General features: G+C 40.0%; 1 protein-coding gene across 4 annotated transcripts in view; it reads left to right on the top strand.

The window, feature by feature from the left end:
- LOC103554719 (NACHT, LRR and PYD domains-containing protein 2) overlaps positions 1–26,724 on the top strand; it is a 59,291-nt gene extending 32,567 nt beyond the window's left edge. The window contains exons 3-11 of one of the 4 annotated variants that reach the window (XR_011543888.1): positions 10,095–11,421; positions 11,632–11,693; positions 12,976–13,146; positions 15,099–15,269; positions 17,007–17,177; positions 17,491–17,661; positions 19,671–19,838; positions 21,881–22,089; positions 23,194–23,832. Coding sequence is in view for 2 of the 4 variants with exons in the window: in XM_008525929.2 (XP_008524151.1) it covers positions 10,249–11,693; positions 12,976–13,146; positions 15,099–15,269; positions 17,007–17,177; positions 17,491–17,661; positions 19,671–19,838; positions 23,289–23,592 (2,601 nt within the window). In the remaining 2 variants the exon portion in view is untranslated. Of the gene's footprint in view, positions 1–10,094; positions 11,694–12,975; positions 13,147–15,098; positions 15,270–17,006; positions 17,178–17,490; positions 17,662–19,670; positions 19,839–21,880; positions 22,090–23,193 lie in introns of those variants that run through there. The other 3 variants (XR_011543887.1, XM_070633403.1, XM_008525929.2) reach the window with 3 other exon arrangements.
- The last annotated feature ends 114 nt before the right edge of the window (positions 26,725–26,838 follow it).

Raw genomic sequence — 26,838 nt, 5'->3', positions numbered from 1 at the left:
TATTTGAAAATCGCTAAGAGAGTAGATCTTAAGTGTTCTCACTCCCCTCCAAAAAAGGGTAACTATTGAGGTGATGGTTGTGTTAATTAGCTTAATTATGGTAATCATTTCATAATGTATACATACACCAAAGCATCACGTTGTACACCTTAAATATACACAATTTTATTTCAATTATAACGTCAATAAAGCTGAAAAAATAAACCCTGGCTCATGAAAGAAAGCAAAATCTAAATATTCCTAGAGAAACCAAAGAAATAAAATCAGTAGTTTAAAATCCCCCTCAAGAAAGAACTTCTGCTTTTAGCTATCACAGCTTATATCAGACCAGTTGCTTCACTGAGAATAACAATAAACATTGGATTGCAATCACACAGTTATATCCTTCATTCACTTATCAGCCAAGGCTGCAAGACCCCCGAATGTCTGAGGACTCCTGGTGGTCAGGGTTGGGAGGATGAGACCTCCTTCTACCTTTAGAGAAGAATTTTATTGGAAAGAAGATTTAATATCTCTCTGATCTGGGTTTTTCCTGCCCTGATAGTTGAGACTTTTGTCAAGCTCTGCAACATCTTTGATCTTTACTTTCCAAATTGTACATTTGAAATATTGCCCTCTTCACAGATTTGTGGTGGAGACTTCACATTTGATTGTGTTGAGAACCCAGTGTGATGCAGAGAATGCTCGTGAAATAATTTAATTCTCATTTCTTCTTTATTCCTTTATCTACTTTCTTCCTCCCTCCCCCTACTTTCTTCTATTTCTCCAATTTAAAGTAGAAAGTATAGAATAACAGTAAGAGGAAGGCCAGCAAACTATGAGCAGTGGCTGAATCTGGCCCACCACTTGTTTTTTTCAATAAAGTTTTATTGAAACACAGTCAACCCATTCACTATGTATTGTCTGTGGCTGCTTTCTTGCTGCAATGGAAAATTGAATAGCTGCAACAGAGACTGTATGGCCTGCCAAACCGAAAATACTTACTATCTGGCCTTTGGTTAAGAGTATGTCCTCTGGAATTTGTCTTTCACACTCTCCATGCCTCAGGCTTATCATCTGCAAAAGAGTTGTGACATTAGTAATACCTATTGTTTTGGGGTTGAATGAGTTAATTTATGCCATGGGCTTAGAAAGTACATGACTCATAATCATCGCTAAATTTTATGTTTTTATAATAATTACTATTACTACTGTTATTACTATTGACATGACCATTTTTACCTCGGTGCTTTATTTCTCTACCCCTTCTTTCCACTTTTCCTAAGCGTCAAAGTTAGATAAGTCTAAAATTCTCTCTCTCTCTCTCTTTCCTGAGACCCATAATCGTGGAGATAAACAAGTGTCTTAGAGAGAAAATTATAAGCTGAAAGAAAAAAACCCAAACAAACAATCCTCCTGAAAAAATCCCACAATTTATTGAATTCTTTCATCCCTCTTATACAGCCAGAGGCTGCTTTTCAGTCATAGAGCCTAGAGAGTCCTCAATTCTTTCCTGGAAAAAAATTGCCTCTCAAATAGGCAAAATGAGTTAAAATTAATATCCATGAGAATTGATACAAAATTAATACAAAATAAGTCAAATGAATGTCAACATAAATCAATGCCATCAATTGTAGAACTAACAAGCTTGGCCATTTTGATGTGCAAATTTTATTTAACACAGAGTATAGATGCATTTCAATATAGTTGGTATGATGGAGAGAGGCAGCTAATTGTAAGTACATCAGTGGTTCTCCATCAGGGGCTATTTTTCCCCCCGCCCCCGGGGGGGATATTTGACAATGTTTGGAGAAATTTTCGGTTGTCATAATTGGAGACGCTACTGCCAACTAGTAGGTAGAGGTCAAGGATGCTGATAAACATCCTGCAGTGCACAAGACAGCCCTCCACAACAAAGAACCATTCATCTCAAAATGTCAGTAGTGTAGAGATCGAAAATCCTGAACCAGATGGTTTAGGAGAGAGACTGAACATTAGAATCACCCGGGGAGCTTCTGAAGACTCCTGGTTCCCTAAAGCCCACTCCAGACCAATTCACTTAGGATCGCCAGGTAATTTCAATGTGAGCCTCTTGTTAAAGGTTGAGAACCACCCGTTGTTAATCATGTGAGGCCATTCCACCTTTGGTGAGGAAGACCTGCCCCTCTTCTCCCCAGGGTCCCACTGGCCAATCATGGAGCTTGGGTCAGCAGACAAATTCCTCTTATTGGAGATTTTGTTTGCATGGAATACCCACTGGCTGCAAGTAAGCCCTATACTAAGGGAGGTGAGTACCAGCTCTGTACATATTTCTCTGTCTTATTTTTGAAGTAAATGGTAATTATTGGTTGAGTCTCTAACAGAATGTTGCAAGCTTTAGTGGTTGGTGTGAGGCTTTTTGAAGTCCTCAAGCTGAACTCTCTCTTTATAAGGAAGAGAAAACAGATTTGGAGGGGATAGCTGCCAAGGGTTCCATATGTAGTATTTTCTAATGTTATTTTTATTTTTAAGTATTTCATTGAGGTATAATTTCCATCCCATAAAATCCACTCATTTTAAACGTACAATGAGTTTTGGTAGACTTATAGAGTTGTACAACCATCACCACAAGCCAATTTCAGAACATTCCCGTCACCCCAAAGAGATCTCTCATCCTCATTTGTGATGTCCTTGCTTTCCCACTGTAACCTCAAACAGGGCACTACTGTCTCTAAGCCTCGGTTTTTCATCTATAACTCCTAGATCCCAAAAGACGGATGCAAGTGTCATAGTCATGCAGGCTGAAGGAGAGTGATGTGGTCATGGAATTTACGGGTTTGCATTTCCCCCCTCAAATACCTGTGGTGACAGAGTATTAAGGAAAACTGAAAAAGCAGGGGCTGGAGCTAATTATGCATGTGGAGTCTTTGATAATTCTGCAGTTTGAGGCTTTATCGTACGACTTCCTTTCAGCAGGTGCTTCTGATTTTATTTTGCCTTGAGGACAGAGCCTCTCAGGCTCATTCTGGCTCAGCTGCTAAGTTTATTAGCACTGCTGTTCATCCTTACATCACTCACTCCTACTTAAAATCAAGAACTGCTTTCTCACCCCTCCAAGGGTAGAGCCATTACCCTGGAGTCCCACTGGGACTTGGCTCCAACACCAACTCACCCTTTCTGTTATTCATTTTCTAAGGCTACCTCTCAAGGCCTGCTTTTATCTGCCTGTGAATATACCCAAGTTGCTGACTTTCTTTTTTCCTCACCTATTCATTCTGGGTGGTAACAACCCTCTTTTGCAATGATCAGAGCAGAGAGCATGATGAGAGTGCCTCTGCTGCTCCCCTCATAAGGCACATTGCTCAGGGAAGGAGCCTCCATACTCCCAGCATCGCATGGTTGCACGTGCAGCAGTTGGCTGACCAGGTGGATCAATGGGAACCAGAATTAAATGACGTACTTTCCAGTTACTTCTGCGGGGTCGGGGGGGGGGGGAGCAGAAGGTTTACAATAATCCCTACTCTGGGGGTTCTTGAATGTGCATGGTCATGCTTGCACATTTGTGCAAAACCAGAAATTCTTCTTTTTTCTTCCTTCTCTGACTTCCTTTGGGTTTGCACTCAGCATCTCCGTCAGGGTGTTATGCACCACCCCCTGGGTGGCCTGGAGAGCTGACAGCCCCTGTGCACCCTTCAGGCTTGGGCATTCACCTTCTCGTTTTTCCAGGCAGCTCTGTGGTTTTCTGTACAGGCCTACCTTGTTTAGTAAGTGAGCAGTTCTTACTGCAGCCCTAGCTGGTTGTCTCTCAGTCATGTGAGAACTGAATTGTCAGTCTGTAAGCACTCTGGGTAGATCCAGATAAGGACTTTCTGCCCATCTTAATGCCTACTTCATGCTGAGCTCTTCTGTGTGTTCCACCTTTAGGTGCAAACCCTTTCCCCTTTCCTTGTCTATATCTAAAGTTCCATCAGACTTCATGTTCCCTCATGTTGGTTTGCTTATCAAGGATCTTCACCCATCCCTTCACGTTGGGGGCTCTTAAAGCTGGATCCTAGGGTCTCACTCTCCCATCAGGTGTCTATGAATAGGTTGCAGGTGTTTCCAAGTCCTCACCACTCCACTGTGTCAGGACCACTCAATGGCTGCTATCCTCCTAACCCCAACACCTTCCTGAAATTGCTTCCTTTGGTCTTAACTGAAAAGCATAACAGATGCAGCACATTCGCCCTTTGATGACTCTCTATGACCTGGGTGACCTGTTCTGCCTCTTAAGTTTTTTTCCTCACAAAACCAATGCATGCTGATCAAAGGCAGCATTGGAAGAAAACAATAATAGGATAAAATCATCCATAGATATTGACATTCAAGCACAGCCATTGGGTGGTGGGGGTGTATATGCTTCCAGCACTTCTCTCTGAGGTGGTGGTAGTCTTGCTTCAATTGGACACTACATGTGTAACTTGACTTTTTTGGGGTTATTCTCTTCTGACTTAGCATTTTTAGTATGAGCATTTTTACAGTAAATATTTCATAACAACCAAGGGCCCTTATTATCCAATGTGTTCTGAAACATTTTGCATAATCAGTCTTCTGATTGGATGTGCTTTCCCTGTGTTCTGACTAAACAGTTGTATTTCATCTTGTGAATCATCCCTGGTGTTGCCCAATGAACGCCTCAGGATGTGAAGGTTTTTATTTGTTGGGTTGAGGCAGTGTACCAGTCACTGAGAGCACGGGAGCTTCAGTTAAACTCCCTTGATGATAATCTTGGCTTCTACTCGAGCAGCTGCATGAGCTTGGGCCTCTGTCTTATTTCCCTACATCAGTGGTCCTGAAACCAGCATTCATCATAATCACCTGGAAGGTCTGTTAAAACAGCTTTCTGGGCCCATCTCCAGAGTTTCTGATTAGAAAGGTCTGGGGTAGAGACTAAGAATCTGCATTTTACACAAGTTCCCAGGTGATGCTGCTGGTCTGGGGGCCACACTTAGAGAACCACTGAGGCTTAGGCCCCAGATTCATCCTTTGAAGTGTAGACAATAGAGTTTACCTGATGAGAGTGTTACAAGGATTAAATGTGATCTATGATAAGTTCTTCCATTGTTCCCAGCACATAGAAAATACTCAGATGTTAGTTGTTATAATAGCTCCTTAAAAAGAGGTTACAGAAAAATGTAATAAATTATCCAGATACAGGTGTTACATTTATAAAGTGAACATTTCATGTAGTTATATTTCATCCTTTAACTTAATTCTGTCACTTCTAAGTCAAAAAGCTACACTTTCTCAATTTTTAAAAACATATGAACATTTGTGTGTGCATTTGTATATGTGTACATGTAAATATAACCTCTAGCTGGTTATAGATATTAATTATCATGATTATTGATAATTATTGATATTAACTCTTAATAGTTGATGTTAATCTGGTTAGCGATTGCATGGGTGTACATTTGTGTATATAGTCACACTCATGTGATCGTTAATGAAGTCAACAGACAACTTTTTCAGATGTCTATTCTTGTCTTTCTCAGTCAAAACACCACTAATCTGACCACTGCCACCATCGATTAGTTTTGCTTGTTATGAACTTTGTATGAATTGAGTCAATTTAGTTGTAGGGTTCTTTTTGCATAGTTTCTTTAACTACTACAGTTTGGCGAATAAAGGATGAATAAAGGTTCTATGAAAAGATGTGCATAGTCTTTTGTAGACTTTGGCCCTAACTTATTTGGGGTATATGCCAGGAGTAAAATGCTGTGTCATAGAGCACATGTATGTGGTTTGCTGTAGTAAAAACCATCCACAAGTTTGGCAATGCAGGGTTTTCTTTCAGTTTATCTCCTGTAGGTGATATAAGAGAGTTGGGCTTCTCCTTCATTATATGCAACGGGGCTTGATGTCTCATTAATTTTAACCACTTTGATGGGGCAGCTTTTCTATCATTAGATTCCTTCTTAAAAATTAATTTTATTGAGGTCACATTGGCTTATAACACTGTGTAAATTTCAGGTGTACATCATTAAATTTTGGCTTCTGTATTGACTGCATCGTGTCCACCACCAAAAGTCTAGTTTCCATCTATCACCACACATATCTTCCCCTTTACCCCATCTCTCTTCCCCTACTCCATTTCCTCCCTAGTAACTACCAATCTGTTCTCCTTATCTATGTGTTTGTTTACCTTCCACATATGAGTGAAATCACTGTCTGACTTATTTCACTTAACATAATATCCTCGGGGCCCATTCATGTTGTCACAAATGGCACAATTTCGTCTTTTTTATGGCTGAGTAGGATTCCATTGTATGTGTATATATGCTACATCTTTATCCATCCATCAGTTGATGGGCACTTAGGTTGCTTCCATCTCTTGGCTATTGTGAATAGTGCTGCAATGAATATAGGGGTATATATGTTTTTTTGAATTGATTTCATGTTCTTTGGGTAAATACCTAGTAGAGGAATAACTAGAATATAGAGTATTTCTATTTCTAATTTTTAAGAAATCTTCATACTGTTTTCCATAGTGGCTGCACCAGTTTTCATTCCCACCAGCAGTGTATGAGGGTTCCCTTTCCTCCACATCCCCTCCAACACTTGTTATTTCTTGTCTTGTTAATTATAGCTATTCTGTTGGGTGTGAGATGATATCTCATGTTCAACATCACTAATTATTAGGGAAATGAAAATCTTTTCATGAGCCTGTTGGTGATCTGTATATCTTCTTTGGGAAAATGTCCATTCACATCTTCTGCCCATTTTTTGATCAGCTTGTTCATTTTGTTGTTGTTGAGTTGTATGAGTTCTCTATATATTTTGGAAATGGACCTCTTGTTGGATATATGATTTGCAAATATTTTCTCCCAGTTGGTGGGTTGTCTTTTTGTTCATGATTTCCTTTGTCTTGCAGAAGTTTTTAGTCTGATGTAGTCCAATTTATTTTTTCTTTTGTTTCCCTTGCCTGAGTAGACATGGTATTTGAAAAGATGCTGCTAAGACCGATGTCAAAGAGTGTAGTGCCTATATTTTCTTCCAGGAGTTTTATGTTTTGGTTCTTACATTAAAGTCTTTAATCCACTTTGAGTTAATTTTTGTGTGTGGTGTAAGATAATGGTCTACTTTCATTCTTTTGCATGTGACTGTCCTGTTTTCCCCACACTGTTTATTGAGGAGACTTTCCTTTCTTCATTGTATGGTCTTGGCTCCTTTGTCAAAAACTGGCTATCCATAGATGTATAGGTTTCTTTCTGGGCTCTCAATTTTGTTCCATTGATCTGTGTGTCTGTTTTTCTGCCAGTACCATGCTGTTTTGATTACTCTAGATTTGCCACATCTTTATGCACTCATTCATCGATGGGCACTCAGGTTGCACCCCTATGTTCTTTGCAGCATTATCATTAGGTTCTTAATTTGCATTTCTCTGAGGTCTAAAGGGGTTGAGAGCCTTTCAATAGGCTTATTGACCTATTGGACACTCTTTTTTTGAAGGGCCTTTTCCAATCTTTTGATTCATTTTCATTGACTTATCTTGTTTTAATACACACTTGCAATTCCTTAGAGAAATATATAACTCAAAATACTCATATTTTGAGCGTATATGCTCCCAGTTAGCAGCCTCTCTTTGCTTTTATACTATTTTTTTGAATGAGCCTAAGATCCCAACTTAAAATCAAATTTGGTTTATCAGTCTTTACCTGTATGCCTAGTTTATCTTTTTTATGAGATTTAAAAATTTTTATTGCAGTAAAATACACATAACATACCATTAACCATTTTAACTGTTTTAAAGTGTATGTGATCCAGTGGCATTTAGTACATTCACAGTGTTGTGCAGCCATCACCTCTTTCTAGTTTCAAAACATTTTCCTCATCTCAAGAGGAAACTCTCTGCCCGTTAGCAATCATTCCCCATTCCTTCTCCCCCAGCCCCTGGCAGCCACTCATCTGCTTTCTGTCTCTATGGATTTGCCTGTTCTGGACATTTCATATAAACTAAATCATTCAATATGTGACCTTTTCTGACTGGCTTCTTTCACTCAGCATTGTGTTTTTGAGGTTCATTCACGGTGTATCAGATACCATTGCCTTGTTCCTTTTCACTCCTAGAGGGTTTTTTTTTTCTTCTGAGGAAGATCAGACCTGAGCTAACATCTGTGCCAAACTTCCTCCACTTTATATGTGGGATGCCACCACAGCATGACTGAGTGGTGTAGGTCCATGCCCAGGATCTGAAGCTGTGAACCAGGGCTGCCAAAGTGGAGAGCACCAAACTTAACCATTATGCCATGGGGCCAGCCCCAACTTGTAAAGCTTTTTAAAGACATACTTGCCTGAGCTCCAACCCAGACATACTCATCTAGGATAGGAAACAGGTGGGGAGAGGGGGAAAGGGGCAAAGGACCACATGTGTACAGTGATGGATGGAAACTAGACTTTTGGTGGTGAATACAATGCAGTCCATACAGAAACCAAAATATAATGGTGTACACCTGAAATTTATATAATGTTATAAACCAATGTGACTTCAGTGAAATAACTAAAAATAGAGGTGGTGAGCCAGATTTGGCCCATGACATTGTTTGGCTAGTACGTTATCTTGACAACCTCAAAGCAGTGGGGGTAGTCTTTTTCTTTTCATGAGCTTTATTGCTTTGCCTTTCACAGTGGGGATTGTAATCAATCTCAGATTAGTTTTTGTGTATGCTGTGACATAGGGATAAGACTTTCTTTTATGTGGATATATGATTGACACAGTACCACTTATTGAAAAGACTGTTCTTTCCCCATGGCTGTGCACTGTAGGGTCACAACTATAAGATGCTGACTGTGTGATGTGAGTCTGTTATGAGCTCACTATTCTGTTTGTTGGTCCATTGTTTACATTACACCAGTTTCCTATCTTTTGATCTATTACATGGTAGCGTAATTCAGGGTCAGGATGAGGTTAGAGCAAGTCAGTATCATCTTAAATTTTGTGCCCTGAGCTCCTTTTATCACATCCTCATCCAGACCCTCATCTTCATCTTTCAGTGTAAATCTTTCCATTACTGTTCTTATGCAAGTGGTTTGGATTATTTTACATCTTTGCATTTGCATATGAACTTTAAATTTAGCTCATCAAATACCCAAACCTGCTGGTATCTTGAACGGGAATCCATGGAAACTGTAGAACAACTTGGAAAGAACAGATATTATAATAGGGTCGTCCAACTCTATGAATGTTATTTCTCCATTTATTGACGATCACTTCAATGCCGTTTACAAACTTGTAATTCTCAGGGGAGAGACCTGACCCACAATTATAGACTTATTCTTAGGTATTTGGTGTATTTGTATATAATCTTTTCCATAGCACATGGACTTGACAGATTCAATCACCTCTAATAGCGTGTCTACTCCTTCGGCTTCTCTCACATCACAGTCTGCTCAGTCAAACTGGGTGAACCAAGAAGGCAATATAGACTTAATGGTAGACTCTCGATGAAGCTCAAACATTATGCTAAATGAAGGAAGCAAGACACAAAAAGCCACAGAGTTTGATTTTGTTTATGTGAAATGTCCCCAATAAATCCAGAATTTATCCAGAGACACAATGCAGATTAGTGGTTGCCAGAGGCTGGGGAAGGGGGAAATGGGGAGTGAGAGCTTAATCGGTTTGGGGGGTCCATCTGGGATGATGAAAATCTTGGACCTAGATAGTGGTGATGGTTGCATGACACTGAAGGTTTTCAATACCATTGAATTGTATGCTTTAAAATAGTTAAAACTTTTATTTTTATTATAGTAGAATATACATAAAAGACTTGAATATTTAAAGTTTGCTTTATCTACAATAATGTTTCATCTAGGAAGTACAAATAATCCTATGGTCAAGCTTTCACCCATAGGTATTTTACAAAGTGCACACAAGTGCAAAGAATAGATAACCCTAAGTCAGGAAAGGCAGACGGGGACTTGGAAGTAGGAAAAGTCAGGTAGATAAATACTGTATTACAGTCATACATTTGGTGTCTGGTAGAGTGTAAGATGATTTGCCTCTTCTTGGTATTCCTCATTTCTGGTCCTTTACAAAGTGTATTTTCCAGTTGAGTATAATTGGCACCCCAACTTTCTCCCATTATGTATTACTACAGGTGAAGACGAGAGAGAGAGAGAAGCACGATGGAGAAATTTTCTATCTGGGAGAACACATTTTAGCCAGGAGATGGTGATGACTTTCACTACAGTATCACTCAGAGAAGCCAAAAGTTCATAACATTCTTGAATCCCCAAATATCCACACAGCTAATGCCACTTACGGTCGTGCTGCATGGTCCTGCAGGTGTTGGGAAAACAACACTGGCCAAAAAGTGGATGGTGGATTGGACACAGGACAACCACGCAAAGACATTCAATTCCACCTTCTATCTCAGCTGCAAGGAACTCAACCACAAGGGGGAGTGCTCTTTTGCAGACCTGCTATCTAAGAACTGGCCAGATTTGCAGGATGCCGTTCCAGAGATCCTCACCCAAGCTCAGAAAATCCTGTTCATCATCGATGGTTTCGAGGAGCTGAGAGTCCCCTCGGAGGCACTCATCCATGACATGTGTTGTGACTGGCAGAAGCAGAAGCCAGTGCCTGTCCTCCTGGGGAGTTTGCTGAAGAGAAAAATGTTACCCAAGGCCACTTTGCTGATCACCACTCGACCTGGGGCTCTGAGAGAGCTTGGGCTCTTGGTTGAACAGCCATTCTTCATAGAAATAGAGGGGTTCTTAGAGCTGGATAGGAAAGCGTATTTCCTGAAACACTTTGAAGAGGAGGCCCAAGCACTGAGAGCTTTTGACTTGATGAAGAGCAATGCAGCTTTATTCCACCTGGGCTCAGCTCCTGCTGTGTGCTGGATCGTCTGCACCTGTATGAAACTGCAGATGGAGAAGGGAGAAGACCCCGCCCCAACTTGCCAAACCATCACATCACTGTTCCTGCATTTCCTCTGCAGCCAGTTCACATCACCTCCTGGCAGCTGCCCCGGTCCATTCCTCCAAGTTCCAGTGACAGCTCTGTGTCTCCTGGCTGCTGAGGGCATATGGACACAGACATCTATGTTTGATGGAGAAGACCTTGAGAGACTTGGGGTAAAGGAGTCTGACTTCCATCCTTTCCTGGACAAGAATATCCTCCAGAAGGGCAAAGACTGCGAGGGCTGCTACTCCTTCATCCACCTCAGCGTCCAGCAGTTTCTTGCTGCCTTGTTCTATGTTCTGGAGAGAGAGGAGGAAGAAGATGGGGATAGCTGCAGGTGGGACATTGGGGGTGTGCAGAAGCTGCTCTCCAAGGAAGAAAGACTCAAGAACCCCAGCCTGACCCACGTGGGGTATTTCTTATTTGGCCTCTTGAACGAAAAGAGAGCCGGGGAGCTCGAGACAACTTTTGGCTGTCAAGTGTCGAGGAAGGTCAAGCAAGAATTACTGGAATTCAGGGTAAAGTCCAATAAAAATAAACGCTTGTCCTCAGTGACAGACATGAAGGAGGTTTTGTACTGTCTTTATGAATCTCAGGAGGAGCAGCTTGTGAAGAATGCAATGAGCTATGTCAAAGAAATCTCTATTCACTTGACAAATACATTTGAAATGATGCAGTCTTCTTTCTGCCTTAAACATTGTGAAAACTTACAGAAAATTTCACTGCAGGTAGAAAAGGGGATATTCCTGGAGAATGATACTGAATCAGAATTGGATGCTCAGGTTGAGAGGTAAGAACTCTTATTTCTTACTCTCCCAGCTCTGCCATCTTGAGCCTCATCTCATGCTCCATTAGGAAGAGGACAGTCTCCTGTGCCCTGTGGTTTAGGGTCATAACTTGCTTCTTGCTGGAATTTCTTCCCACCAGCTCACCATTTAGAATGGGAACATGATGTTCAGATTAGGAATGGGGGCTTGGAGCCTTATTTTGTTTTAATGTTGTAGTGTTCATATGGGGAATGGGTTTAGAATATCCCTAGACACTCTTAACATTTTACATATTTTCCCTCCCTACCAATTTCTTTTGACTATAGTCACCATGTTGTATCTTACATCCCTGGGATTTATTTATCTTATAACTAGAAGTTTGCACCTTTTGAACACCTTCACTCTTTTGCCCACCCTCTGCCTCTGGCAACCACCAATCTATTCTGTTTCTATGAGTTCTCCTGTGTTTTTTTAGATTCCACATATGAGAGACGACATATGGTATTTGTCTTTCTCTGAGTTTTCTCACTTAGCATAACAGCCTCAAAATCCATCCATGTTGCCCCAAATGACAGGATTTCCTTCCTTAAGGCTGAATAATATTCCATTGTGTGTTTTTTTGTGTATATATATATATATCTCACACCTTCTTTATCCATTCATCCATTGGTGGACACTTAGCTTGTTTCCATGTTTTGGCTATTGTAAATAATGCTTCAATGAACATGGGGGTGCAGATAACTTTTCAATTTAGTGAGTTCTTTTTCTTTGGATAGATACCCAGAAGTGGAATTGCTGGATCATAAGGTAGTTCTACTGTAAATTTTTTGAGAAACCTCCATACCGTTTTCCATAGTGGCTGCACCAATTTACATTCCCACCAACAGTACACAAGGGTTCCCTTTTCTCTACATCCTCTCCAACATTTATCTCTTGTCTTTTTGATAATAGCCATTCTCACAGATATGAAGTGGTATCTCATTCTGGTTTTGATTTGCATTTCCCTGATTGGTGATGCTGAACACGTTTTCATGTACCTGTTGGCCATTTGTATGTCATCTTTGGAAAAATGTTTAATCAGTTCCTCTGCCCATTTGCTAATCAGATTTTTTTCTATTGAGTAATATGAGTTCTCTATATATTTTAGATATTAACCCCTGATCAGATACATGGTTTGCAAATATTTCCTCCCATTGCGTTGATTCCCTTTTCATTTTGTTGGTGGTTTCCTCTGCAGCACAGCCTAAGGACTCCTGTTACTTTCCCATATGTGCTCTGAATATGTTCTCTATCACTTCCTCGTAGGTCACAGTGCGACCATCGCTCTCTCCCTCTCTGGACAGATCTCTGCTCTGTGTTCAGTTCAAACAAGAACCTGAGCTTTCTGGATGTGAGTCAGAGCTTCCTGAGTCATTCCTCAGTGAGGATTCTTTGTGAGCAGATAACCCGTGTCACCTGTCACCTCCAGAAAGTGGTGTAAGTAGAAGCTAATCCTCCAATGGTGATCCCCAGATGTTTTTAAGGTGGGAGCAGTAGTTGAATGCCTCCTCTGGCTCCAACAAGCCAGGTGCTCAGAAATGAAATGATTCCTATCCTTAAGTATGCCTAATGGTGGAATCGTATGTTATATTGAGGCATTGTCATGAAATTTGGCCAGTTATATAGCTGCTATGAGATGTATTTAAAACTCAGCTTGTAGGAAATACAGGCACATGCATGTCAGAAGGAGACATGAATGAGAATTGGGGAAATATTCCAGAGAGCAAAGTTTAAAATACTTGAATAACAGTGTTGGTGAGGAATGGTGAACTTTTAACTAGTGTGTGGAAGGGGATCAAGAAGTGAGTCTGGGTAAGGTAGATTGTGGCAGATGATAATCATGATGTGAGCCACCTGGGCAGGTGACTATTAGGACATCCTTTTAGACCAATACATATTCAAGGGATAAACTTTCAGTTCTGTTCAAAATTACATACAGATACATTGCTGAAACTTTCCCCCAGACCGGTATGCTTAGAAGGCTTAATTAAGGCTTAACTATAAATGGTTGTAGATGCCTTAGAAGGCTTAATCAAGCCACTGAAAATGTAGTGTTATTTACTGGGAACAAATAGCTGTGCCAAACATCAATTGACTGTACCTGCTTATGTCAGGTGACAAGTAGCTCACTTATCTCAGAATGCCACGGAACTTGTCTGTACAAAGCAACACAATCTAACGATAGGCTGTTGCCAGGAAAGGTGGAAATTTCTTCTGCATGACTTTGAAAACTTTACATTGCTCTAGTTCTGTGAGGTGTTGCATGAGAAAAGGGAAATGAGAACACGCGTCTAATTTATTCCAAGACTTAAGAACAACTTAAGCAGGGATTCTGAACAGCTGGCACTCCCCTTATCCCGGATCTCTCTCTGCTGAAATTTAATTTTGAAGCTTCTTTTGAGCCACAAGAACATTTACTATCTAAAAATGAAGGCTCAAGTCTTGTAAGACCAATTGTGAGTTTAGGGAGAAGAGGATTTCGCAATGGGGGGATGGATTGCCTGGTTTGGAGGTAGTAGATAAAAACAGGTTAAAAAGCTGTAACAAAAAAAATACTAGTGAAAGTGAGGGTCTGAAAGAGGGTGGTAGGAGAGGCAGTAATTCAGGTGTTGATTAAAAGAAGCCCTGACAAAGTCCTTTCCACAGTTATTTCCTACCATGCCTGCAGGAAAACTTACGAGCTGGTTCATTACTGCATAACACGAGGTTGGTTGATTCTTCTTCTGAAGAAGGTGGTGCAGTCAGGTGCTGGGAAAATCTTATTTTTTTTTGTGCTGAATTGTTTCTTGAGGCCTAGAGTTTGATTACAGAAAATCCATGTTATATTCTACTTAAGATTTCTTTTAATCCCATTTAAAATCCCACAATCATGTTAGATGGGGAAATAGAAAACAAAGAACAACTCAATGGTCCATACCTTCAAGGAGTCTAATTTATTTGTTAACTTATGTATCATAACTTATTGTAGCCTTAAACAAACTGCTTTGTGAAAATGCAGATGACTACATGGGGGTGTAGTATGAAGTGATTTCTCTTAGTACAAAAAGTCAGCAGGTACTGAGGGGGAGGGGAGAAATATGGGAGCTGAGTGTTGAAGGAAATAAAGGATATAACACAAATATAAAGATAGGGATATTCAATCTGAAGAGCAGCATGAGCAAAGACAAGCCCTTCACTATCCAATTCCATCGCCCCTCCCATCACCATATACTATTTCCACTGGTAGTCACTCCTTTTTTTCCGTGCAGCTATGACTCCATTGACTTGGTAAGCTTGACCAGACCATCTCCTCCTCTCCATCCTGGCCTGTGGCATCTCATCTCACTATCTGTTCACAGCATCTACTATCTATAGCACTCTCAAAATGGAATCCCTTCTCATTTTTCTAGGATTAAAAACATCTCCCCTTCTGATGCTTATCGAGACTTGTGTCTGGCTTTCATTGGTAAGAAGACTCTGACACACCTGATCCTGGAAGGTGATGTCCACACTGATAAGATGCTGCTGCTGCTGTTGTGTGAGATGCTGAAACACTCAAGATGTAACCTACAGTATCTGAGGTAGATGTCACAGTCATTGCTGCTCTCAGCATCGAGAGGATGCTGTGAGCTATGCTGTGCTGCTGGGTGAACTAGAAAGAAAATGGTAGCCACTCTGAATGGATGCCATGCTAAAGAGGGGAACATATTCTCAAATAGAACCTGGGTGGGGTTTCAACCTCTATTCTTCCCCCAGCCAGCTTGTCTTAATGCATTGAATACCAAATACTGAGTGCAAAGAAACACCCAGAATTTTGAGTCATCCTTTAGCTTAGGGACTTGGTATTTCAGATGGCATGTTGCCTACCTGTTGTGATTCAGTGCAGCCATCAACCTTACCTGGCCACTCACTAACACTGTAGAAGCATCAAGTGTCCTGGTTCCTGGTAGCTCATTGGTTTAAGAGATTCCGCTGTGAGTGATCCCGACGAGTGCTCTGATTATCATCACCATCTTTAGGGTACCATTTTTGTTTTCTTCTCTACTTAGTTGAGTAGCAATCTGAGGTACTTGCTAGTGGTACAGGTTTTTGGATTTGGGAATGAGATCAAATCCTCACTCTGATATTTATGACCTATATGATCTTGAGCTGTTTCTTCATCCATAAAATTGGATTTTGAGAATTGAATGAATGGAACATGGGATGTGAACTGCATTGCATAGGCACCAGACACTAATGGTAGCTCTTACCATTATTGATGAATTCTGATGGTGCTATTTTTCATTTAATTAGAAAAATGTCTGTTGCTCTAAAGTTCTGACTAATGCTGTTTCTGAGTTGGATACACTGAGGCTCCAAAATGACAAATGGCTGATACAGAATCGCCTATTTATGGCCACTTGATTTGAGACCCTTCATGTTTCACCTGTATTCCAATTACTTAAGTAAACTTATAAGGTTCTTGTTATAGGTTAAGCTCCAAGGTAAGAAAGATACTAATTTTAAGAACTCCAATTTTACTTATAAGTACTTTCTAATACGCACAGTATACGGATTGATTATCTCCTTCATTTGCTTGACATAAAGGGATTGTTTCTCCTCAAAGTACAGATTGGAGGAGAAAAGAATATTACAAAGGTTAAGAAACTTGCAAAGACTTTGAAGATATTGAGAAACAGAGCCATGAGTCAAACAAGCTTGTCCTAGGGTTGTCCACTCTGACCTGTGTTTATAAGAGCAGCTGGGTTTCAGAGACAAATGTAAGGGACTACTTGCCTCAATGTTCTCCAACAGCACCACATTCATATTCCCATCAACAGGAGCCCCCAATTGTCACTATCCTTGCAACACTTAAACTCAACAAATTTTGGACCTGGCTGCCAAGTGTCAAATTGTCCCCTTGTTTTAATTTGCATATTCCCTAATAATTTATGAAGTTGAATTTTGAGTATCAGGCATTTTTTTCCCCCTATGGAATCACATATTTAATTCTAAGTGGGATTAGGACAGACTCAGGTGGGAGAAAGTGATCAGATAAAAAGCGGACTTTGAGAAATAGCAGGCATGTTGGTGCAACTTCATACAGATTCTAGTACAGATTTTTTCCTCTTAAAGATGAGGCTGGGTGTTGATCAAATGGCCATGGGGATATTTGAAGAAGCAAAGGAGATCAACTCTCTCCAATAGTTCAGGCCAGTGTTGAACACATATTGGAGTAGAATGAGATGGAAAAGAAGTATGTAATTTTCAGGGAAGCAAAATCTGATACAGTCTCTGTGTCACCCCAGAAGAATGACTTGCCCCCATTTATCCCTCAGGTTGGGATCTTGTTGTGATGCAGCTCAGAAGTGGGATGATTCCTCCTTGGCCCTTGGAATCAACCAGTCCCTGAGATGCCTGGACCTCACAGCCAGTGAGCTCCTAGATGAGGGTGTCAAATTGCTGTGTACGACTCTGAGACACCCAAAGTGTTTCCTGCAGAAGTTGTCGTAAGTCCCTCATCTGCTCCCATGGACCATCTCCATTTTAAGCCTGGGGCCACATAGAGAAGAGTGATGTTAATTCTGGACTTATGGGGCAGCTCATGTGGGACCTCCTACTGATGTCAACACCTAGTTCCCGCTTATGGTCCCAGGCAGATGATTTATGCATTTTGCTTGCTCTTCTCTCATTCCTGGTCCTTCAGGCTTTGGTCACTGGTGCAAGACAGAGAAAGAGAATTAACAAGAAGGGCTGTCAGCCCAGAAGGTTGGATTTTGGAAGTATTCTCACTGTCTTACCACTTGTGTGGTGCTTTTGCAGGTTGGAAAACTGTCATCTTACTGAAGCCTGTTGTAAGGAGCTGTCTTCTACTTTGATTGTCAACCAGAGGCTGACATACCTGTGCTTGGCCAACAACAAACTTGGGGATGGTGGGGTGAAACTTCTATGTGAGGGCTTGAGTTACCCTGAATGTCAACTACAGACCCTGGTGTAAGTCCCTGCTGGCTGTGTGTGTGTGTGTGTGTGTGTGTACATGGACACACATACCTGGATTCAAGTAGGACAGAAATGACAGCACTTAATAATTCTACTTGAATGAAACTGGCAAGACCCTGGTATGAGCTGGGGAAAGAACAGGTAGAAACAGATGTAAATATTTGCATGTCTTTCAGAACAGGTTTTACTTTCGTCCTCTTCCTGTTCTGAGAATTTGGGATAGGCGATTGGTTCTCAGCTCTGATATTTTGTGTGTGTTCTTAAAGTTTACATGACATACTTCTTCCTGCACTTGGGAATGGATCAAGTTATACGGTAGGGTTCAATACATTTCTCTTTATTCTGCAAAGGGCCAGATGGTCACGATTTTCCACTTTGTGGGCCATATGGTGTCTCTCGCAATTATTCAACTCTGCCATTGCCAGTGTGAACATGTAAAGGAAGGAGTGTGGCTGTGTTCCAATAAAACTTTATTTATAAACAGGTAGCGTGCTGGATTTGACCCATGGGCTGTAGTTTGTTGACCCTTGTTACATGGGAACAAGCTCAGCATGAACTACCTGTCCATGTTGGAATCATAGTTAGGGTAACATTCAAGAAATTGTGTAGAGTTGGAGACCGATTTCTGTTCAGAAGTTTTATCTGGTTTTTATTTCTCTGGGGTTCTTGCTCTCCTTTAAAACTACCATCTGTCAGTTTGTCCTGTGGCTTCTAGCTGGTTCTAGAAAATCTGCCTTAACCTAGGATATACCTAATCCAGACAGGCCACAATTGTTTAAGGCTGAAAAGGAGAAACAGGTATTTAGTTTATAGTGGCAGATAGAGAAAAGGAAAAGATCATAGCTCTACCCACACAGCATTCATTAGAAGAATGTAAAATTTCCTAAATGATATTGCTATGTAGACAGCCCTATTTTAAAGTTAGAATTGATTTAGGCATCTAAAGAACAAAAAAGAAAAATGCCCAATGCTTGTTAACCACTTACTGTGTATCATAGACTCTACTAAATTTACAAGAATCACTTTTTTAATCCTTACAACTATATGTGATAGTTACCTTTATTTCAGTTTTACTAATTAGAAAGCCAAAGCTTAACCACTTAGCATGCATGGTCATTACTGTGTAGTAGGTATGAAGCCCCCTCTATCAACTGAGTTGTCAACTATCATTACTTTCTATATAAGGTCAATGTTGGACCAAGCCTTCATTTTGTAGACTGTAAACTTAATGTTAGACTTTGTTTTAGGCCCCGTCCCCAAACCCTCCAGGTTTCCATATGATTTTGGGGTTTCACGTAAGACAAAGCATGACATCTTTTGGTCCAGTTATCCGTCTTCTTTGTCATGTTGCTTCAGGTTCTGCAGCCTCTGTTGCTGTTATGCTGTGCTTAGCGCACAGGGCTGTTAGCGTTGATTGCAGATCCACCTGCCTATCTGTACCACGTGGCCATCCTTCTGTGGTCTGGCCTCCAAACCAGGAGGACTAGTAGAAGCCTAAGCTTGTAGGAAAATCTATAGCATTTAAATTAGAAACATAGCCACTAAGATATCAGAAATATTGGACTTTTGGTGTACCACAATTCTGCTGGGACGATTAAATCCAAGACTTGAAATAAAACATAAAAATACAGGGAGAGTGAAATCCCAGTGATCTAACCATGCAGAAAATAAGCAGGGCTTATTCAGTCTTGGGTCTATCTGAACCTAGAGTCTGAGTTCTTGATCTATATGGTATGCTGCTGTTCTAGGAAAATCTGTATCTTTTGAGATGTATATCTGTTTCTCCATGATAAAAGGTGGCAGACAAAGGCCAGTTTAATTCTCTACCACATAGGCAGGGTGGAAATGATGTAATTATCATTCCATTTGTATGTTTTTTATGTACAAGCTTGCCTGAAAGTATATGGCTTGAAGTAGAAGATGGTGTTGGAAGTAGCAACCACTTCACAGGGCATAAGTCACAGAGGAATAATAGACTTCTCTTCTCATGATCATCCTCATAGGTTGTGGCATTGCAACATCACCAGACGTGGCTGCAAACTTATCTCAAAGCTTCTCCAAGGAGACTCCAGCCTAACAAACCTGGACCTGGGTCTCAATCCCATAGCCACTGGATTATGGTTTCTTTGTGAGGCTTTGAAGAAGCCAAATTGTAACCTAAAATACCTGGGGTAGGTACTTTTTATTCATTTTTAAAATGTTTTGGAAATATGTAATCTCTGAGATATTTTGGAAGGTAGGCTGCAATGGTGTCACTCCTGGTCCAAGTTTAGGAGAAAGCCCCTTTAGCAATTGAATACAGGTAACTGGGTGCTTACGGAGTCGTTCAGAGGGCCTGGAGGAGCAGGATATAGGTGGATATGGCCTCCAGTGAAGTGGATTTCAGGAATACACTGCTTCTTCTGGGATCCAGTGATTGAAGGGGATACAGGGGGCCTGCCCCAGCTCAATACCCAGCAAACTGTAGATGGATACTACCCCCAGGAAATGCAATGGCTCCACCAGGATGGTGAGCTCTGCATCACTTCCCTCTTCCAAGTCTCAGTCAAATGCATCTCATTGATGCCACCTACTTTGCAACTACAAACCTAATGGAAAGAGAATCTGGGTCAGGTAAATACTTCCTTAGCCTTGCAGAGATCAGAAAGAACACTGGAACATATATACGATAGTTTTGTCTTATATCTTGTCTGTATCTGGGACACTTAAAATTCTTGATGGGTGGGTTTCCCCTGGACTGATTAAATCTAGGCGAAGTGGATCCAGGCATCAGAATTTCTAAAGATATTCCACATAATTCCAATATTCAGTCAAGTTTGAGCTCCCCTGAATTAGAAGTTGGAGAACATGCTGGAAAGCAAATCCATGGTATCTACAGATTGGGATTCATCTTTCTAGATCACTGAACAAGGATCCAGCACCATAGCAAAGGCATTGAATAGGGGCATTGACATTAGACTATGGTTCGTGTATCATCTGATATTTATTAGCTGTGACTTCTGGTATTCTGTTTTTACCTCATGGAACAGACAATTCCTCTATAGGACTCATCCTCTTAACAGCACAGTTAATGCATTTACTGAGTTACTTTGATCTTGTAAACCTCGTTTATAAAAACTTTTATGTAATAAGCATATAAATCCATATTTGTTAACAAGTCTAGAGTGTTCGCTATGACTGACCCCCTTCCTGTCTCTCTAACCTCATCTCACACTTTTCTTCCTACCTTGGTGTACATCCCTCAACTGGCTTCTTTCTCAGTTCTTAGAACACACACAATTCTTCTCCACGGCAAGGTCTCTGTTCTTACTGTTTTTTTCCCTGATGAGAGCACTTAGATCCTGTAGTTTGCAGGTTATCTAGTATTTTGCTTCTTGCCTTGGTTATTATGTGGAAGAACAAACAAGTTTTGATAGGTCACAGTTTCTTTAACTATCCTATTGCAATATTCTCTACTCTCAATAAATTGTAGTATTGTCCTGCCCAGTCACTGGAACTGTAACTTTTTAAAAGTTTGAGGTGAAATTCACATAGCATAAAATGTCATTTAAAAATTATTTTATTGAGGTCATATTGGCTTATAACACTGTGCAACTTTCACATGTACACTATCATATTTCAGTTTCTCTACAGACTGCATCATGTTTACCACCAATAGTCTAGTTATCCATCACCATGCATACGTGCCCCTTTACCCCTTTTGCCCTCCCCCATCCCTTTATTTTCTGTTAACCACTAATCTGTTCTCCATATCTATGTGTTTCTTTTATCTTCCCCATGAGTGAAATAATATGGTGTTTTTCTTTGTCTGACTTATTTTGCTTAGCATAACACCCTCAATGTCCATCCAAGTTGTCACAAATGGCATGATTTTATCTTTTTTATGGCTGAGAAGTATTCCATTGTATGTATGTATATGTATGTGTGTATATATATATATATACCACATCTTCTTTATCCATTCTTCCATTGATGGGCACTTGGGTTGCTTCTGTGACTTGGCTATTGTGAATAATGCTGCAATGAACATAGAGGTGCATAACTCTTCTTGAATTATTGATTTCATGTTCTTTGGATAGATACTCAGTAGTGGGAAAGCTGGCTCATGTGGTATTCCTATTTTTAATTAAAATGAACCGTTTTCAAGTATACAATTCTATGGCATTTAATATATGTACAATGTTGTTCAACCACCACCACTATCTACTTCTAGAACTTTTTCATCATCCAAATGGAAACTCTAGACCTATGGACTGTCACTCTTCATCCTCTCAACCCCTGGAAACCACAAATCTGATTTCTGTCTCTATGGATTTACCTGTTCTGTGTATTTCATATAAATGGAGTCATACAATATTTTTTGTTGTTGAGCTTCTTTCAGTTACTATAATATTTTCAACGTTGATCCACATTGAAGCACATGTAAGTACTTCATTCCTTGTATGGCTAAATAATATCCCTTTGTGTGGGCATAGCACAATTTGTTAATCCATTGACCCATTGTAAATTTTTAGAGAGAAATTGAATCTATTTTCTGTACCTCCAGTGCTTATCATAGTGCCAAAGAGCAGCAGAAGGATGGTTAGAGACAAATCATGAAGATGGGCAGATGCTGTGTGCTCAAGGGCACATGGTTGAGGGGTCACTGTGACTTGAGTCAGCTCAGTAGGCTATACATAAGCTGGCATGAGCTGGATCTACTCTCATTGGTGCCTCCCTCCGTCCTCCATGGACAAAGGCATCTTTTAGAAGGAGCTCTTGGAAAAGTAGGTGAGGAATGGAGGCAATGATAACATATCATGCATTACTGAGTGTCATTAGCTCAACTTGCTGCAGAGTCGAAAAGAAAACAGTCCAATCCTTCTATTCACTGACCGCAAGGCTTCTGATCTTTTACTTCTACCATCTCACACCTTACACTCAAACCCTTTTGAGGCACCTCCTTCCAGATACCTAGACGATGACTACCTAGCGCCCTCTATTGCTAACACTCTCCATTGCTAAAACTCACCAACTCTCACATGGATTGTTGGATAGTCTCTGAACTGGACTACTGCTTTTGGTTCTTGATTTCCTGAAGTTTGTTCTCAGACCATCACCCTGAGGTACCTTTCAGGTTGCAAGCCAGACCATGACACCCTTGTTTCAAAAGCTCCTCTTATCACTGCAGATAAAATCTTAAGGTTTTCACAATAGCCTACAAGATCCTATGGGGTCCTCTTATTAGTTATGAGCCACTCTTTCTACCTCCCCTTAGCTCAGTATTTCAGCTACACTGGCTTCCTTCCCCAATTACCATAATGTCGCACTTTGTAACTTCCTTTATTTATTTTTTATCACCTTCCCAATGAGGAATTCACTGACCACCATAAACCTACCTAATCATTTTATGGCCAATTTACCATAATCCTGTTCATTTTATTATAATACCATTATCCACTGTCTTTAATAGAATGTCCTGATGTCTCATGTCGCTAAAATAAACTCCATGAAGAAAATAACTTTTTCTCGTTTCTTCACTACTAGGTCCTCAGCAAGTAAGAACGTGCCTGGCAACACAATAGGGTCTAAATAAGAAGTGGCTCAGTGAATGAGTGGGATTCTGTCCTCTTTCTCAACAGGCTCTGGGGCTGTTCCATCACTCCTTCCTGTTGTCAGGGCCTTGCATCTGCTCTCATCAGCAATCAGAGGCTGGAAACACTGGACCTGGGCCAGAATGTCTTGGGGAAGAATGGAATAATGATGCTCTTTGAGGCTTTGAAACAGAATGATGGCCCCTTAAAGACACTCAGGTTGAAGGTTGATGAATCTAGTGTGGAAGTACAGAAGCTGTTGAAAGATGTGAAGGACAGCAATCCAAAATTGACGATTGAATGTAATAATGCCAGAACAACCAGATCCTCATGTTGTGACTTCTTCTCCTGAGCGCCCTGACATGATTCTCTAGTAATTATATCTCACAAAGGGGGCAATCTGATTTCTCTAAGATGGCTCATTTATGAAGAACAGAGGGCCAAATGTTAATTCCTGGGTCAAAATGTAGAATTTAGCTCTGGCTTTCACTCTTTGGTTTCTAGTAAATTCTGTACAAGTCACATACCCACTTTGTTATGTTTTATCTTTCACAAGGATATAAGGATAATAAAAGGTAAAGCACTTTGTTTGAAGCTGCGCTTATTAATATGCCCAAGAGCCAACTCAAAGTAAACTATATGCTTGACATACTTAGCCTAGGAAAGAATGTTAAAGTTCATAGATGGTTATGTTGATTTCTTCTTTCTTTCTGCCATAGCTCAGGTATTTCTTGGCCTGACATAGTAGTTGCCTGATGAGTCAACTTGATCATTATGGTTTGTAGCTTCCTTAATCTATTTTATGATATTCTAACACGAGTTGATAATTTCCTTTCTGTAAAGGGCCAGATAGCTAATATTCTAGGTTTTGTAGGCTATGTGGTCTCTGTCACAACCACTCAACTTTGCCATTGTAGTATGAAAACAGCCATAGACAATACATAAATGAAGGGCCATGATTGTGTTCCAATAAAACTTTATTTACAAAAGCAAGCAATGGACCAGATTTGGCCCATGGACCATAGCTTGCCAATTCTCATTCTAATATATCCTGTTATTGATGAGGCATAAATATGACCACATCACTATTCTCTTTAAACTTGCAATGATTCTGTGTGTGTGTAATCCATTGCCATGGAAAACACAGCCTTTTCCTGAGTTATTCACAACTTATTGCTGGTAATTCATAGAAAAGGTGGCAAAATCACTTGAACTTTCTTTTAAAAATTAATTCAAAATCACTGTTTAGCACTAATTCCTAGGCACTGACAAAAGTGAGTGATCTATATATTCTCAATTTTTCCACCAAACTGGACAGGTAGGTGATGTGACTACTTTTAGAATGAGAATATTGAGATGCAGATGTTATCAAGGTCCCAGTTACAAAAACAATGGCCTATGGTTAGCAATTTAGGTTGAAAGCTGAAATAATGTCTTGGCCTTCATTGCTGTTGGGTTATCTGCTCCCAATCTAATTGCTGTTTCTTTGTAGCCAATCATCCTTTCATTCTGGCTGTTGTTGAGATAGTCTTGTCTCTTGTTTCCTATTTTTAATTTTATTTCTTTTTATGCTGCTAGAGATTCAGAATTCTGGAAAAAAATTCAGCCCTCATCTCTTGATTTATTGTCTCTTTTCTATTTTCTATATTGTTTCCTCATTTTATCTTCCATATCTCAATCTCTTTCACATTTTTCCTTCTGTGCTACATTTTATGGGTTAAACATCACATTGGTTAGTTGAAAGAGAATTAGTCAAGTAGAAGATAAAGGCCACAAATTGACACAATTCTTTATTAACTAAATATGGAGGTAGTATGGCTTAACATAGTCACTCAATGATACCAGGAAGGAACCAATTTCTCTTACTATTTGGCATTGCCATCCCTTGGAGGCCCTTATTAAGATAAATTTGCTGAAATTCTCAAGGTTGCTGCAGTATTTGGGGTTACACTCATATGATCCTAACTTAAATAAGGCTTTTGGATAACAGTGTTTAGTGGGATGCGGTGAGACAAGCATTTCAAGGGAATATATGGTGGAGGAATCGAGGATGGATCACGAGAGGCTATCAAGTTATTAGAGGTGAGGCTGAGTAAAAATCCAGGGTTCTATTTAGGTACAAAGCTCATGAGTGAGATTTATTTTTAAAAAAAGATACAAACATAGTGGAGGGAGGTTGTGATTGAGAACATCTGGTTCACACCCTCTGCTGGATATTTTAAATGCATTGTATTGAAACTTTGCATCAGTTTTTTCCCAGGAAAAAAAATCATATTTTATATATTCGTAAATAAGGAAATGCAGTGAGAGAACTCAATGCCCTGATATGGCACAGCCTCTAAGAAGCCAATTGAGACTTAAAACCAACGATTTTCAGATTATAAAGCCTGTGGCTTGTCTTATAGTTCACTTTGTGAAGAAATTTTAAAGTCTTATGGAATTTGGGGTACAACAGCAGAGTTTAGGACTCTAGATTGGTGGCTCTCAGCGTGAATGATCTTGCCGCCCACCGGACATTGGGAAATACTTGGAGATATATTTATTGTCACAACCGGGGGTGCTCCTGGCATCTAATGGGTAGAGACGAGGGATACCGCTAAACATCTTATAGTGCATAGGACAGTCTCCTGCAATAAAGAATGATCTGGCCCATACTGTTTTCCATAGTGGCCGCACCACTTTCCACTCCCACCAGGAGTGTACCAGGGTTCCCTTTTCTCCACATCCTCTCCAACACTTGTTATGTCTTGTCTTTTTAATAATAGCCATTCTGACAGGCTTGAGATGATGTCTCATTGTGATTTTCATTTGCATTTCCCTAATAATTAGCGATATTGAACATCTTTTCATGTGTCTGTTGGCCATCTGTATATCTTCTTTTGGGAAATGTCTGTTCATATCCTTTACCCATTTTTTAATCAGGTTGTTCATTTTTTCGTTGAGTTGTATGAGTTTTAAAAAAATATATTTTATATATTAACCCCTTATTGTATGCATGATTTGCATCATTGGATATATGATATGTATGGATATCTTCTCCTATTCAGTAGATCATCTTTTCATTTTGTTGATGATCTCCTTGGCTCTGCAGAAGCTTTTTAGTTTGATGTAGTCCCATTTATTTATTTTTTCTTTTGTTTTCCTTGCCTGAGGAGATATATCTGAAAAGATATCACAGCCACTATGGAAAACACTATGCAGGTTTTCAAAAAATTAAGAATAGAACTACCATATGATCCAACTATTTCACTTCTGGGTATTTATCCAAAGAACAAGAAAACACTAATTTGAAAAGATATATGAGAAGGAGGTGGGGAAGGTGAAAGGGGTAAAAGGACACATAGGTATGGCAATGGGTAAAAACTGGACTGTTGGTGGTGAACATGATACAGTCTCATGCAGAAATGGAAATATAGTGATGTACACCTGAAATTTACATGATCTTGTAAGCCAATATGACCCCAATAAAATAATTGAAAGAAAATACTTTTTCTGAATTTTTAAATAAAAAGAGATGTATGCACCCCTACATTTACTGCAGCATTATTCATAATATCCAAGGCTTGGAAGCAACCTAGATGCCCATCAATGAATGAAT

Source organism: Equus przewalskii, chromosome 9, assembly GCF_037783145.1.
Source record: "Equus przewalskii isolate Varuska chromosome 9, EquPr2, whole genome shotgun sequence".
In the NCBI taxonomy this organism is placed as follows: Eukaryota; Metazoa; Chordata; class Mammalia; order Perissodactyla; family Equidae; genus Equus; species Equus przewalskii.
The sequence above is the reverse complement of the archived record's forward strand: the minus strand, read 5'-3'. Positions and strand labels throughout refer to the sequence as shown.